Source organism: Sesamum indicum, linkage group LG6 (genome assembly GCF_026168435.1).
Source record: "Sesamum indicum cultivar Baizhima isolate 11 linkage group LG6, ASM2616843v1, whole genome shotgun sequence".
NCBI classification, from domain to species: Eukaryota; Viridiplantae; Streptophyta; class Magnoliopsida; order Lamiales; family Pedaliaceae; genus Sesamum; species Sesamum indicum.
The window spans coordinates 5,921,463-5,935,459 of record NC_142662.1 but is presented as its reverse complement, the minus strand read 5'-3'; the positions used below and the strand labels follow the sequence as shown (position 1 = coordinate 5,935,459).

General features: G+C 36.0%; 2 protein-coding genes across 2 annotated transcripts; both read right to left on the bottom strand.

Moving 5' to 3' along the window:
- Positions 1–79: 79 nt before the first annotated feature.
- On the bottom strand, positions 80–5,013 carry MGD1 (monogalactosyl diacylglycerol synthase 1). Its single transcript, XM_011083693.3, has 8 exons — positions 3,667–5,013; positions 3,049–3,221; positions 2,059–2,220; positions 1,833–1,974; positions 1,068–1,292; positions 695–757; positions 507–581; positions 80–431 (listed from the first exon to the last, which is right to left on the bottom strand). The coding sequence occupies exons 1-8, from the start codon at positions 4,141–4,143 to the stop codon at positions 198–200; spliced, it is 1,551 nt and encodes a 516-aa protein (XP_011081995.1). The 5' UTR covers positions 4,144–5,013; the 3' UTR covers positions 80–197.
- Positions 5,014–8,150: 3,137 nt separating this feature from the next.
- On the bottom strand, positions 8,151–8,825 carry LOC105165085 (VQ motif-containing protein 31). Its single transcript, XM_011083957.3, has one exon. The coding sequence runs from the start codon at positions 8,719–8,721 to the stop codon at positions 8,251–8,253; it is 471 nt and encodes a 156-aa protein (XP_011082259.1). The 5' UTR covers positions 8,722–8,825; the 3' UTR covers positions 8,151–8,250.
- Between the last annotated feature and the right edge of the window lie 5,172 nt (positions 8,826–13,997).

Here is a 13,997-nt window from a genome sequence, read left to right as displayed (position 1 = left end):
ACTTAAATTACTAGTTCTAAGTAATTATGACGGGGTTTTAGAGTTAAATACAAGGAATCAATGCTTTAGCCACATGAGATTTAGTGCACTCTAATCAATTCAATCCACTCAAAGGGGAACTGAGGAGAAAATGTTACTTTGAGAAAGAATATTCTCCACCAGACAGCAAAATTTTTGCCAAGACATAATTGAATCATTCAAGTTGTACAATACTGAGGTACAAAGTTTCTTTGTCTAACCAATTCGTGAAGATCGTGCACGATCTTAAAGACGGCATCTGGCCTAGCAAGCCTCAGTGAGTTTTGGGACATTGCTACAAGCTCATCTTGTTTTGGACCAAACCATTGAGAAACTATGTTTGCTATCTCTTTCGGGGACTTTGAGAATTTCCCACATCCGTTTTGTACGACGTATGGAACGTTCCCGGCTTCCTGGAGTTCAGAAATTTCAGCTCAAAATGACATATGTTTGAGACAGTTAAAGCATGGACAGAGAACTGTGTTTACCTGGCCAGCAATGTAATCATTTAGGATAATAGGAAGTCCTCGAATCATAGCTTCTGCAATTGTTCCAGGACCAGCCTGGAGAAACACAAGTGTCAGATGGGTAGTAGATTGTTCTCTTTATTAGTATTCTTGGGTTGAGAGGGGACAGTGGGGTTGGGTGGACGGAATCATAGCCACGAGCAACATACCTTAGTGATAATGCAATCACAAGCACCCATGCACTCCTCCATCTTGGAGACAAAACCCTTTACCTGAAACGCAAAAATGATAGATTAGACACAAAAGGGGCACACAGATTGCTCTGAAAATGGCATCTTTAAGTGATATGAGTAAGGAAGACTGATAATTTATAAAAGGTAAAAAGCAAGAAGGAATAAGTGAAGAATCTTGAAAGCAATGTGTCAGATAATCCCGGGAACACAGGGTTTCAATCTTCTACTTGTTTTTGTTCGCCTTCTTCTATATGAAACTTTTAGTTTAACTGTTCCATTTTGATGGATTGGGCCAAATAAATAATTGCAAAACTGCAACCAATGGCGGGAACTCGCTAAGAGGTGTTACCTCGACAGGGATCTTCCAGTTAATTGACTGCAATTTGCTGGCTAGCTTTTTGTTTCGGCCACAAATTACAAGAACCTGACCAATCGGTTCTCCATGAGTTTCATCATATAATGCATCTCCAAGAGCTCGAGCAGTGGCCTCAATGGGGCCCATACCTTCACCACCACCCATCAGCAAGACGGCAGGGAGGTGCTCATCCATTCCCAGATCCTTCCTCAATTCATCCTACAACATTAATTATAATTGCCAGATATTAGCACTCCTCTTTACTTCAAAAAGTCTGTCATGTAAACAACATCACAATTTGAAGGCATGGCAGGATTTAAACCCTTTTTCCATTTTCAAAGTACACATGCAATAAGTATCAGCTTCCATTTGTTCCTGGGAGTTTTTCCCCCTTTGATCATAAAATGTGAAGCACCAATAGATTTTTCTTTAACATGTTAAAAAAGTGAGCAGTTTGCTGCCATACACATAGAATCACTTTTTTCGTAAAAATCCATATTGTCTGCTCGGTCATGTGCTATCAATACCTACTGCAAAACTTGTTTCGTTTACACCTTTACGATTTTCATCACATGCCCAACAAAGTCCAACAGATCAACCGTGCACAGAAAAATGTCAGCACCAATGAAATCACGGAATATTAGAACAAAATGAAAAGGTATGATAATAAGATAAAATTATTATTACCCTGGAGCGATATTATATGAGAACTAAAATCTGAAATCATGCAAGGAAAAGGAAAACAGAGAATATATCAACCTTAGGGCGAACAGGCTTCACAAATGAGGGCCGTACGGGAAGGCCATAGACCTTAATTTGAGAACGCTGAAGACCAGCTCTCAATGCACGTTTTGCTACCTCTTCTGATGGGCAATAACATCTTGTCACAAGCTTGTGAAACCTACAATTTGATACATAATAAATCAGATCCACATTGAAATATGCACTATTAGTACCTTACTAGGCAAAATGGCTCGGGGCTTACCATGTTGGGTGACAGGTGGAAAGGTCTGTTACTACAGTGGTAAAAACAATCTTCTTCAAGAGACCCTTAGCCCTCAAAATACGAAGTGGAACATGTTGCATCAGAGGGTGTACACTGATAATAATATCTGGCTGGTATTTCATCAATCCTTTAGCAACCTCTCTAGGGAAATCAAGGAGATCAAAATATTTGTTAGAATCATATGTTGAACTGAATTAACCGACGCTTATGCAAACACAAATGCTTGTAACATCTTTTAGAAGAGAATAAAAGTAGTTCTTCATATAGAAATAATCCCAGCAACAGTATTTGATGAACACTAAGTAGAAGCTAACCAAAGAGGACATGATGATTCCTTAAGAATCTTAAAAAGGATGTGTATCAAGGACAAAGATAAGATCATGACATCAAATCATCACCACAGTGGGAGTAAAATAAAAGGTTTATAGGATATTAATGTCAACACAGAGGTACAACAATGTGAGCTCACCAAATTCAGGTCTTCAGAGCTGAAACTATTATGGAGGTAATACATGTGAAAAAAGTTGCCGATTGGATAAAGCTTAAAGGCAACCAGTGACTGTAATTTTCTTCCAATTGGCCAAGGCTAAAGGCATAAGTAACATTAATTTCACAATCTGCACCTCTGACTGAATCAATGTCCTATATGAACGCAACAAACCAACTTTTGACTATATTGTGTACACACAAATACAAGTGAGTTACACAATAATATGTTTCAGTTCGTCAAAGAATATGCTCTATAATTTCCTTCCATCTCAGCAAAATAAATACGAAAACCATAGATAAGAAACCATGACAACCATAAGATTACCACAGGAGCAAACTAGTATTTCCCTTGTGCTGCACTCACTACCCCAAGGAACAATCATATAAGCTTGCTGCTTTTCAGAACTAAAACAGTACTTTCTTATCAGAAATAAACTAAATAATTAGAGGAAACTAGACAAATTAAAGAAGTAAACGCACCGAGCAATGAAAGTTGAGGTGGCAGCAAAATTGGTTCGATGAATAACACGTGGAGCAGAAGCATAATATGTCATTTTCCACAGTGTCCCATGTTTCACAAGGAAATTATAACTCTTTGGTAACTGATTAAAGGGCCATGGCGTATGATCTGTCCACAAGTCAGTGATAAAAACCTGTAAAAGAAACTCTTTAACACTGGGAACATATTCGACAAGTGAACACATTTCACAATTCCAGAAGAACTAAAAATTGTAATTAGCATGAAGTCCTGTGGCATAATTCTTTAAGCTGTTATTCATTTTCCTCTTCCTAGCCAAGGCATAAAGCAACGGCTATAGACATTCAACCAAAATCATATTCACATGATAAACATAAAGCAAGGAATATGCCGACTTGTCACACAGATCCATCACTTGTGAAACCACCGGGATTGAATTTGATCATGCCAGAGGAAGGTAAAAGCTCCAAAGCAGGAGGTACCAGATATTAATGTTTTCAATGTATGCTTTAATGATTGTGCAGAGTTAAAAGACAAAATAGAACATACTTTCTTAATAAAATTGCCACTTGGTAATCACTAAGAAGCAACATAGTTCACTTTTTAATCAAACACTATACCTGGTAATCATCTCCAAACTCTTCATTGAAAGCTGCCCTAATGGCCTCGGCAGAAGCTCTATGGCCTCCTCCAGTATCGCTCATCAATATCAAAACCTTCTTTGGAGCATCAGAGACAACACCATTCGTAGGAACTCCATCTGACTCCTCCAGAATCCCATTACCATCATCTCTACACCCATTATTCTCCCCGGCATCAACCCGAACTGAGGCAAAACCAAGTGGGATTCTCTCGCAATGGAATCTAATAGCTCTATTAAATTGATTCATTACTCTTCTAATGCTAAACGCAGCACCTTTGGTGCTGAGACTCAATGAAGCCACAGCCTTGGGCTTCTTCCTGGCATCTAAATACAAGGAATTTGACAAAAATGTGGAGTTCCCATCGGGATTGAACCTGGAAGAAACAAAATAGCCCAATTGGGATACAAACCCAAAGGGATTTGTAGGTTCTTGGCTCACAGTTGAAGCCTGCATATCTGAATCTCTCCCTTTGATTGCGACAGTGTCCTTTTCTACGCGACGTTTGATTGAGGGCCAAATAAATTATGTATCGACAAACGGGTTTTCTTTAAAGAGCAAGAACAATTGGTTCGTACAGAAAGACAGAGAACAAGAGTGAGTTATATGTAAGCAAGAACTTCCGGACGTTAAATGTTTGTGATTATGGCTGAAAGAGAGCAAAGGGGCGGGGCGGAGAAGAAGAGTGGGACAACAATACGGGAGTGTTATAGGTGGAGAAGCAGAGGAATGAGGAGAAATTCGGAGAGGGATTGCCAACCACAAAGACAAGATTTAGTGAGAGGATGTCATAAACCCAAAAATTGATTAAAAAAAATATACTTGAAGAGATTTTGTAATATTCCAAAGGATTTCAATTAAATCCTCTTTGAGATACGCACACATAGGACATGATAGCTCAGTGCAACTGAAAACGGAGGAAGCAAAAACAAAAGGATAAGGTGGATTGCTCACAGTTCTACTTTAATTTGCAATTACATATTAAATAGAAAAAGAAAAGACAAGAAAAATGGTGGGGTTGGGGACACAGAAGTTATAGAAACAGTATTTGGTTCAAAGAGAAAAAGAGCAATTCGAATCACATACTCGTAGCACTTAGTACTTCAGTTACCCTGTCCTATTTTATACTAATGGCGCATCTCTTTGTAGAGCAATGGTGGTTGGACGGTGGTGGGATCATGGCGGCGACGGCCGGTGGACGGTGGTCAGGGACTCGGTAATTAGGTTCTTCACACGTTTTGGGTGTTGGGCCTTTTGCGCACTAATTTTTCAGTTGAGAGGTGTGAAACACGGGATATTCTTGACCTAATTCCCTATAAACCAAGACCAAGAACAAGTCCTCTTGCGGAAACGGCTTTTCTGTATCCTAAGTGATTTTGGGAACTTATTTTAAGCTATGCTATTTATCGAAAATCCATCGCCACAACTTATGAGATTCAAAGTTTGTCGTAAAAGATACTACAAAATGGGCAAAATTCTTAACTAAATTAATTTTTTTCAAATTAAATCAATCAGACTTATACACTAATTACACGATAAATATATTGCACTTATCATATAATTGATTCGATATAACCAAATTGAGTCTAAATTGGAATGTCCAAAAAAACAAAAAAAAAAAATGGTTAGTTACTTACAGAAAACATCAATTAATATCAAGTAGATGTTTTGTTGTTTATAATTAAAAGGCTATGAGATGAACTTATTGTTCATTTTGACAAAATTTATTGGACATTATTCAACTTAATTTTAATAGCTTCACTAACGTACTTATAAGTTGAGTCCAACTTTTAGTCGAGCACATGCAGACAACTTAACCCGTTTTTGAATTACGGGTCAACTATTGTCATCAAATACCACACCCACAAAGCACTGGAAATATAATTACACATTTTTTTATCTGTAAACAAAAAAAAAAGAAAAAAAAGATTTGATCTTGTAGCATTGAAGAGACATTTGGGCAAAAGTTCCTTTGATTTTGCAGCAACAGTTTTTTAATATGTTCTGTGTAATTCAAATTGTTTTTTTAGAATTTGCGAGCTTTCGGTGATAAAATTGGGCTGATCAAAGATTGAAGTTGATCTTTTTTTACGACTATTTTGAACTCCATAATGATGCAAGTTTTATCAAGACTTGTTTGGGATCTATCTTGATTTTTGTAATTTTTTTTTTTTTATTAGTTTTGCTTAGGACTTGATATTTTGTAAAGAGAATAATACTCTCTATTGTTTTAGTTTAGGAAATATGTTGTACTTCTTCAACTTAGGTTTATATATTGAGATGGGAGGGGACTTGAAAAATACCACTACACTGCCCAAGTAGTTTTTGGTAAAAAAAATAAAAAAAAAATAGACAATTGACCACCAGACAACTATGTAAATGATGGTAATATCAAGTAGGATGGTAAAAAGAGAGGTTCGATCGACTCAAAATTTATTCCGCTTAATTTTAATTAAGCATGAAATACACTCTGCCTTTGTATGTCTAGGATTTGACCTAGAACCCCTCTTGCCTGCCTAATATGCCTCCATACGGTCCCCCCTCCCGTCCCCCCCCCCCCCCCTCCCCAACCACCAAAAAAAAAAAAACAGAGATCTTATTTGCTTATATTTAATTAGGTCCGAAATTCACCTGGCTCTAATATACCTCCTCTACAGTTGAACCTAAAATCTGCCTTACATTGATCTAGATTTGGATAAAGTATTTCAAAAGATTTCATATTATAAAAGTTTAAAAATTCATCAATATTTAGCAAAATATAATTAATTCAGATTTAGATTCAAAAGATTTAGAATTCTTTAAATTTATAATTATCCAAACAAATCTAAAACAACTGTAAACAAATATTTAAAATTCAAAACTTGAAATCTGTCAATCCAAATATAACCTAAAAAATATATAAAAATACGTCTCACGTTGTGATTTACACATGTTAAACAACTTAATTGTGATCTTGCAAAGAAATATTTATCAAGCCCATTTAATAACAAAATATTTAATATGATCCAAAATAAGTAAAAATAAAAATGTGTAAGATCAAGATCATGTAAAATTAATGTTCACATGTTTAAATAGGCCTTGTATTTATTTATGAATATAAACAAAATGACTTCTTTTACATATTTACAGTACTCCTAGCCTTCTATAATTCAATCTAGAATCTAGGTAATAATTTTCAATGTGGTGTTTTAGAGTATGCAAATTTTCTTTTGAGTGGTCACACAAAAGTAGTCCTCTATGCCTACTATGCTATATAAAAGACTTTCATACAATTTTTTTTTTATGAAATTATAAATGAGCAAATTATCTCTTTATAAAAAAAGTAATAGCAATTTATTTCTCTGTACTTTTTAAAATGAAACAATATTATCTCTGTTTAAAAAGGTTCATTTTAAAAAATACAGAGAGGTAAAATACTTTTTTTTTATATATATATAGAAATAATTTACTCATCTGCAATATCACGAGAGGATTGCTTGTATTTTTCCCCTATATTAAACAATGCTATATATGGGTGTAACATGTGATGTTAATGGGTTTTTAGAGTACTTTGAGAAAGACATAATTTTTTGAATAGAACAAATGAATTTGGAAAATAATTGAAATCAAGGACATCGACTATTACTTCTGTTTTTTTTTTAAAGTTTTTGTAACAACTAACATACGTGTTTACTATTGTTTAGAATATAGTGGGCCGGATTTTCCAAAAATGCCCATTACCCTTCAGATCTGAGATTGGAATTGGAATGGTTTCATCATTATGAAAAACGAATTTTTTGTGATAGTTTTCGGTTTTTCCGTTTACTATGATAAAAATATGGCATGACCCCAATTGGCCCAGCGCGAATCCAATACAACCTTTTGTTCGGATATCTTGGCCCACTCCCATCTATTGGTCCATTTCCATCACCCGGCCCATTATCCAACCCGACTCCTCTTATATATTTATCCTCATTTTAACAAGTGAAAAATTTCATTCCTCTCTCTCTGCTATCAATGTCTCTCTCGTCGGCATCAATGTTTTCCCTCTTATTTGAGCCGTCGGTGTTTTCTGGTGAAAATAATCCGAACAACAAACTTTTTCCCCCTCCTTTTCTCTTGCTCCTGATCAAAAGTTGTTCATGAACAAGTTTTCCTAAATGGAAATTTTTGAGTGGTTCTTGAGTGCTCCTTTGTAGTGTGGTCCAAAGCAACTGTAAAAGGTTGTCGGTCTTGGTGGTTTTGGGCTCTCTTTGCCGGACTTGGCTCCTGAACCAAAATATTCTTTGTTGTACTTGGTGCTTTTTTTCTGCTTCCTTAAATATGTTACTATTTGTTGATATTTACTATTTTTGTAATGTTGATTTGTATAAGCGTTTTCTAAATCCACAATCTTCTGTAATAGTTATTTAAAATAATTTTTTTTGTCTACAATTTTAGTATTTAAATTCTATGATATTAAATAATAGATGACTCTACAAATATAATAATTATGAAATATAAACTATATAATTTTGTCTAAGGTTCCATATATATCATAGGGGCTAAATAGCTCCGGAAAGAAAGAAATAAAAAGAAAACACTCTAATATTCATGCTTTGGAGAAGTCAAGGGGAACAAAGTCAACAGCACAGGCGGCTCCACCTTCCCTGGCGAAGCATGCAAGTAAAAACGCTTCTCCGCAATGGCCCTCTCCTCCTCCGACAGCGGCGACTCCGTCCCTACCCGGCGGCAGACCATCCCGTCACACCCGAGAGGAGTCGTGGGGCTCTCCACCGGCGGAGAATTAAGCGTATTCGATCGAGTCTTCCCCGGAGAGTTCCCAGTCGGTTTCACGGAAAGTTTGATCATCTCGAGATCACGAACGGAGTGCTTCCTCCGGTCTTGCAGCTTGTAGGGCGACCGCCGGGTGTCTGCGAGCTTGGAGCGGAGTTTGAGGGCTGAACCACCGCAGGGTGCGCCGGTGAGCTTCTGAACTAGGTCCTTGAAGGTGACGGCGTCGGCCTGGACGTAAGTCGTCGGTGGTGGAGAAGAAACATCCGCATGCTTTTCCATTACTTAAATCTCGATATATGTATGTATATATGCATGAATAACCAAACAAACTAACACACACTAGAGCGTGTACAATGTTACTGGCTGGATATATACATACAGTTAAAAGAGAAGGAAGTTGTGGTTAGAACACATTCTTGAAAATGACTTGAAACATTTGTTTACGTGGTCTTTAGAACCGCGTAAAGAATGTCACTTTAATGAACTTGTCGTACGTAAGAAAATCGTGTTTGCTACACAAATGTTTTGTGGAAAATTGCTTTTACACTGATCCTAGTCCAATTAATTAACAGAAACTATGTTGACCATCTCTAATTTTGTTTTTTAATAAAATTATTCGGTTCTATATGTATATGATACTTGAAATAATTGTCTCATAATGTGAACCCCAAGAATTCTATACTAATGTTTTCTTATTTTTTAGAATAATATCATTGAATTTTGAACCATGCATTGGCAGGTTGTGATATGCGTAAGAAAATAAGATTGTTTGTGAATTCTTTAATTCTAATGAAAATTAAGGAGTTCATATTCTTTAATTCTTTAATTTCTTTTATTTATAAAAATCTTTTAAACACTTGGCGGCCTGTATATGTTAATTGGAACAAAAGATATATAGTTCGATTTGAAATAAAAGAAAAAATCCATTCATGTATCGAGACGTTTGCCGGATTGCATTTTATGTTATATGTCTTGTTGTATTTTCTATTTCATTTAATATATATATATATATATATATATATCATGTGTATAAAAACTTTCTCGATATAAAAATATACAACATAGTTTTAATTTATATATGAGATATATATATGTTAAATGAAATAAAAAATGATATCAATTTGCTTTATTTGTTGCCATCAATGCATGCCAAACAAGATGAATGCAAAGCTACGTATTAGTCGTGTATGTCGGTGACAAAGAGCAATATCAACGGGCCCAAGTAAACTTTCAATTCAATCTAAGTGGGTTAGGCCTAGTAAACAAGCCCTAAGAGAATAATAAAGATAATAATAAATAGACGTGGGTTCGTTCAAGTTATACCTCATTTATAGAGGGCTAACATTTACCTGATAGTAATTTTGAAATTACTTACACAAGGTAATAAACAATTTATACAATATCTCATATATTATTGAAAATATATTTATATAATAATTTATGTAATAAATAATTTTATTGACTCGTTAAACATAAAGATAATATTTTTCTGTCAAAATAAAAAAATTGATTCAAAAAATCAAATGGGCTAATGTATTTAATTAGTACATTTACCATTATTTATTCAGTACTTAGTTAAGAAATTATTTTGAATTAATAAAAATAATTAAATATCAAAGTAATTATTTTTTTCTTATCGTGCATACATAATTATTTATCAATACTAGATACAAAAAGTACTTAAATTTTTAATAACAATCAAAGTTAAATATTAAACTAATACAAGACAAAAAAATTTAAAAAGAAAAGGAGAGAAAGAGAACGCTGATTCCCAACATGTTGGAAATAGATAATACCGTATCGAGGAGAGGGAATGGTTAATCCCTTATCTAAGGGAATGAGAATTCCCATGATTGTAAGTGGCTCACCTGAAAAGGCCACATTAGATCAGTGAAGTGGCTCACCGGAAAAACGGAAAGCTTAAAGTGAAAATGAGAATTGAGTTATAGAACCATATTGTGAAGAAAATTCACAATTTTTGAGTCGTATTCAAGGACAAGAAGTATTTGCAGAGCTTCTTAGGAGTTGTTAATTTTACATGCATCTTCATTAAGAATCTTGCAAGATACAGGAAAAATTTCTGACCACTTTTGAAAGTAACGGAAAGCTCAAAGTGGAAATGAGAAGAAATCCACACGAAAAGAGTTTGCGAGCTGAACAGGTTTGCAATAACCTATCAAAGCTTGTTATACCAGAGGACGAGAATGAATTGGTAGTCTACACAGATGCCAATGGCTATAGATGGGCAGCAGTACTCGCGAAAAAGACAACTATAGGGGAAGAACGTTGTAGATATACAAGAGGAAAATTCTCATAATAACAAGCCAAAGTTTGGCACATTAACCGGAAGGAATCCTTTGCAGTTTGGAAGGCTTTTAAGAAATGAACTTTATTTTTACTTGCTAAAAAATTTATTTTAAATATTGGTAGTATTAATATTAAGGCTTTCTTAAAAAATAAATTAGAAACAAAGATAGAGAAAGCTCGTATAATCAGATGCAAATTGAATTTCAATATTATTATTGTAATATTGTCGTTATAAAATCTCATGAAATGTTCTTGCAGATTTCCTGAAGAGAGATGAAGGCATTTGAAGCAAACTCCATTATGTTGAGACTCAGGTACCTCCGAGAAAACCTCGAGAGCTTGACAAGAAGTTTGACAACCAACGGTGAATGCCCAAGTTGCCGGATAAATCCAGTGAGTTGATCTAGACATAGTCCACGTCACCATAAGAAATTCCTTATTAGCGTCCACCTCGCTATGGATGATTGACGAGAATCAATTCGGAAGACATCACCCTCGGGGATGACTCACGAGTTAAGGGAGTATGACCCTAAATGCCATTGGAGTGCAGGATTCTAGATCTGTAACATTGGATTCAAGTACCGATTGCACAATGTCATCACTAGACTCTAATGAAACGACAACATTTGAGTCACATGAAGTGTCAACTCATGAAGATTAGCCTTAGCCTGATGGCATGCATTCCTAAGGTTAATACTAACGAATTGATATCTTCTTCTGCTTGGCCGGACTATCAGACCATGTGGGAAAAATTAATTTCCCGCAAAGTAGTAAATTCGGACAAGACCATCATCAACATCCAGAAAATATAATAGGGTCTGGATGTTAGAGGGGTCCAAACTAGAAGATTTCAGAGAATGATATGATTTTGGAGCTCTCGCTTCAGTTCATACTATGTCACCGAAATTTTTTAAAAATTTCAAAACTTCCAGAGTGGATTAGTGTGGCAATCTTTGTTTCATGGAAATAACCCACCTAAAGAGATGCGATATTCTGAAAATAAAATTCGTATAAGTGGCTTCAGAAACTGCAGGAAGAGGGTCTCATCCAGCATTTTATTTTATGAAGTTGCAAAGGTCAGACTTGGTGGCTTTCAATAAATCAAAGCTGCCTCGAAAGAAGCTCTCCTAATATCAACTGTTAGTGAAGACGATATCTCTACTAGATTGTTCCTGTTAAAGTGAATAGAGTGTTTGTTGACATGCAGATTCAGTTGTCATCTTCAAGTTCCTCACAGCTTGATTCTAGTTTTGAAAATACCATTCAAGGTGCTGCTGGAGTTGCCATTCAAGTTGCTGCCAATGTTGGAATTTTGGATAAAGGGTAGAAAATCGCATTTATGCGTTGAAGGCGTGCCTACGCCTTTTTGCTCTGTTTTCTGTTAAGTTTCTGTTCAGCACTGACGTCATTTATTCGCAACACGATTGGGCCACATGAGCTGCCAAGTTGGTTGTTGGTTAGTTGGACAGTTAGGAAGCAGAACTATATATTTAAACAGAGTTCCTCTTCTTCGTTAAGCACTGTAACAGAACAAAATTCAGAAATGAAACTCATGGCTCTGCTTCCGAATTTGTGCGATCAATTGTGCAAGTTTGTGTTCTTATCAATTTGTAAAATCTTCATGGTATCAGAGCCTTCTTCTTGAAGGTCTCTTGATACATCACAGGTGCTATCACATTTCTATATTTTGCCGTAATTGCAAATCGAAGTTATGGCAGATTCATCATCGATGGAAACAGATCAGTATGAGAGGGAAGTTCTATATCTCCATCCCTCAGATAATTCAAGTTTTGTACTCACTTCATCGCCTCTGAATGGCCTAACTACTTGACGTGGAGTAGAGCTGTCTATGTAGCTCTTGGATGCAAGATGAAGCTTGTATTCATCGATGGAACGTTTCCACGACCGGCATCAAGTTCTGCTTTGTTCGAACAATAGAGAAGGGCAGACCTCATGGTAACTTCGTGGATTTGGAATTCGATTTCTAAAGAAATCGTAGAAGGCTTTATGTATGTAAGCTCATCTCGTGAGCTATGGCTGGAGATAGAAGCGAGATATAGATGCAGCACTGGTCCAACAATCTATCACTTGCAGCGAGAGATCTCCTCGATTTCGCAAGGAGATATGACGTTAACAAACTACTTGACGAAGCTGAAGAAATTGTGGAACGAACTTTTCTGTTTAGCACCGTATCCTAAATGTACTTGTGGAGGGTGCTCGTATGGAATAAACAAAGCTATTGGAGAAATGAATACTGCCACACAACTTATGCAATTTCTCATGGGACTCCATGAGAGTTTTGATAAAGAAAAAAGCCAATTACTCATGTTAGATCTATTGCCGGACTTGGAGAGAGCATTTTCCATGATATTTGCGGTGGAGCAACAACGCAGTGTACAAACACATCTTGCCGATAATGTCAATAACACAGCTTATCAGATATCACTGAAAGAAAGTAGAAGTTCACAAAGACAAATGCAAAGGCGTAGAACAATGCTGGAAAAGGATAAACGGAGTATGGTTTGCAGCCACTGCCATAAACAAGGACACTTGAAGGAGACTTGTTTCCAGATATATATAAGGCATTAGGTGAGAAGAAGAAACAACTTGCTATAGCTTATAATTTTGCAGGAAACATTTATTCTAAAGAGGTGAACAAAATGGATGCATCCTCTGTTCAGAATAATTCACAAGCAGATATGGTTGGAATGATGGCAGAAATACTGAAACTCATGAGGAATAAAGACACACCATCAGATCCTATTTCCAATTTTGTGAACTACGCTCACTGTGACGAGGAATTCGCAGGTAACACATTTGTTTCTAATGCACTATGTGTGAATGATTGGATACTTGATTTCGGTGCTACGAATCATATATGCGCACACTTGTCAAACTTTGAATCATACTCTGCTCCTACTCATACACATTTCATCCATCTTCCTGATGGATCAAAAAAGGCAGCTGCTTATGTTGGGACGGTAAAGTTGACAGATGAGATTAAGCTTCAGTCAGTGCTTTATATTCCCAATTTTTCTGTCAATCTGCTTTCTGTGAGTCAACTTTGCAATGAGAATCACTACATGTGTACGTTCAATCAATTTGGATGCGTGTTGCAGGACCAGGTGACTAAGAAGGTGCTGGCTAAAGGATTTTTGAACAAGAGGTTGTACATTCTGAGAACCTCTGTTTCTGCAACTTTAAATGTTATCAGCAAGAATTTTCACACTTCTTGTACTACTCTTGGT

Excerpts from the sequence above, each read along its gene's own strand:
- LOC105165085 (XM_011083957.3), bottom strand. The coding sequence starts at position 8,721 with ATGGAAAAGCATGCGGATGTTTCTTCTCCACCACCGACGACTTACGTC.
- MGD1 (XM_011083693.3), bottom strand. The coding sequence starts at position 4,143 with ATGCAGGCTTCAACTGTGAGCCAAGAACCTACAAATCCCTTTGGGTTT. Across the intron at positions 3,222-3,666 it reads AGTTTGGAGATGATTACCAG|GTTTTTATCACTGACTTGTG; the intron begins GTATAGTGTTTG and ends TTTCTTTTACAG. Across the intron at positions 582-694 it reads GTGATTGCATTATCACTAAG|GCTGGTCCTGGAACAATTGC; the intron begins GTATGTTGCTCG and ends GTGTTTCTCCAG.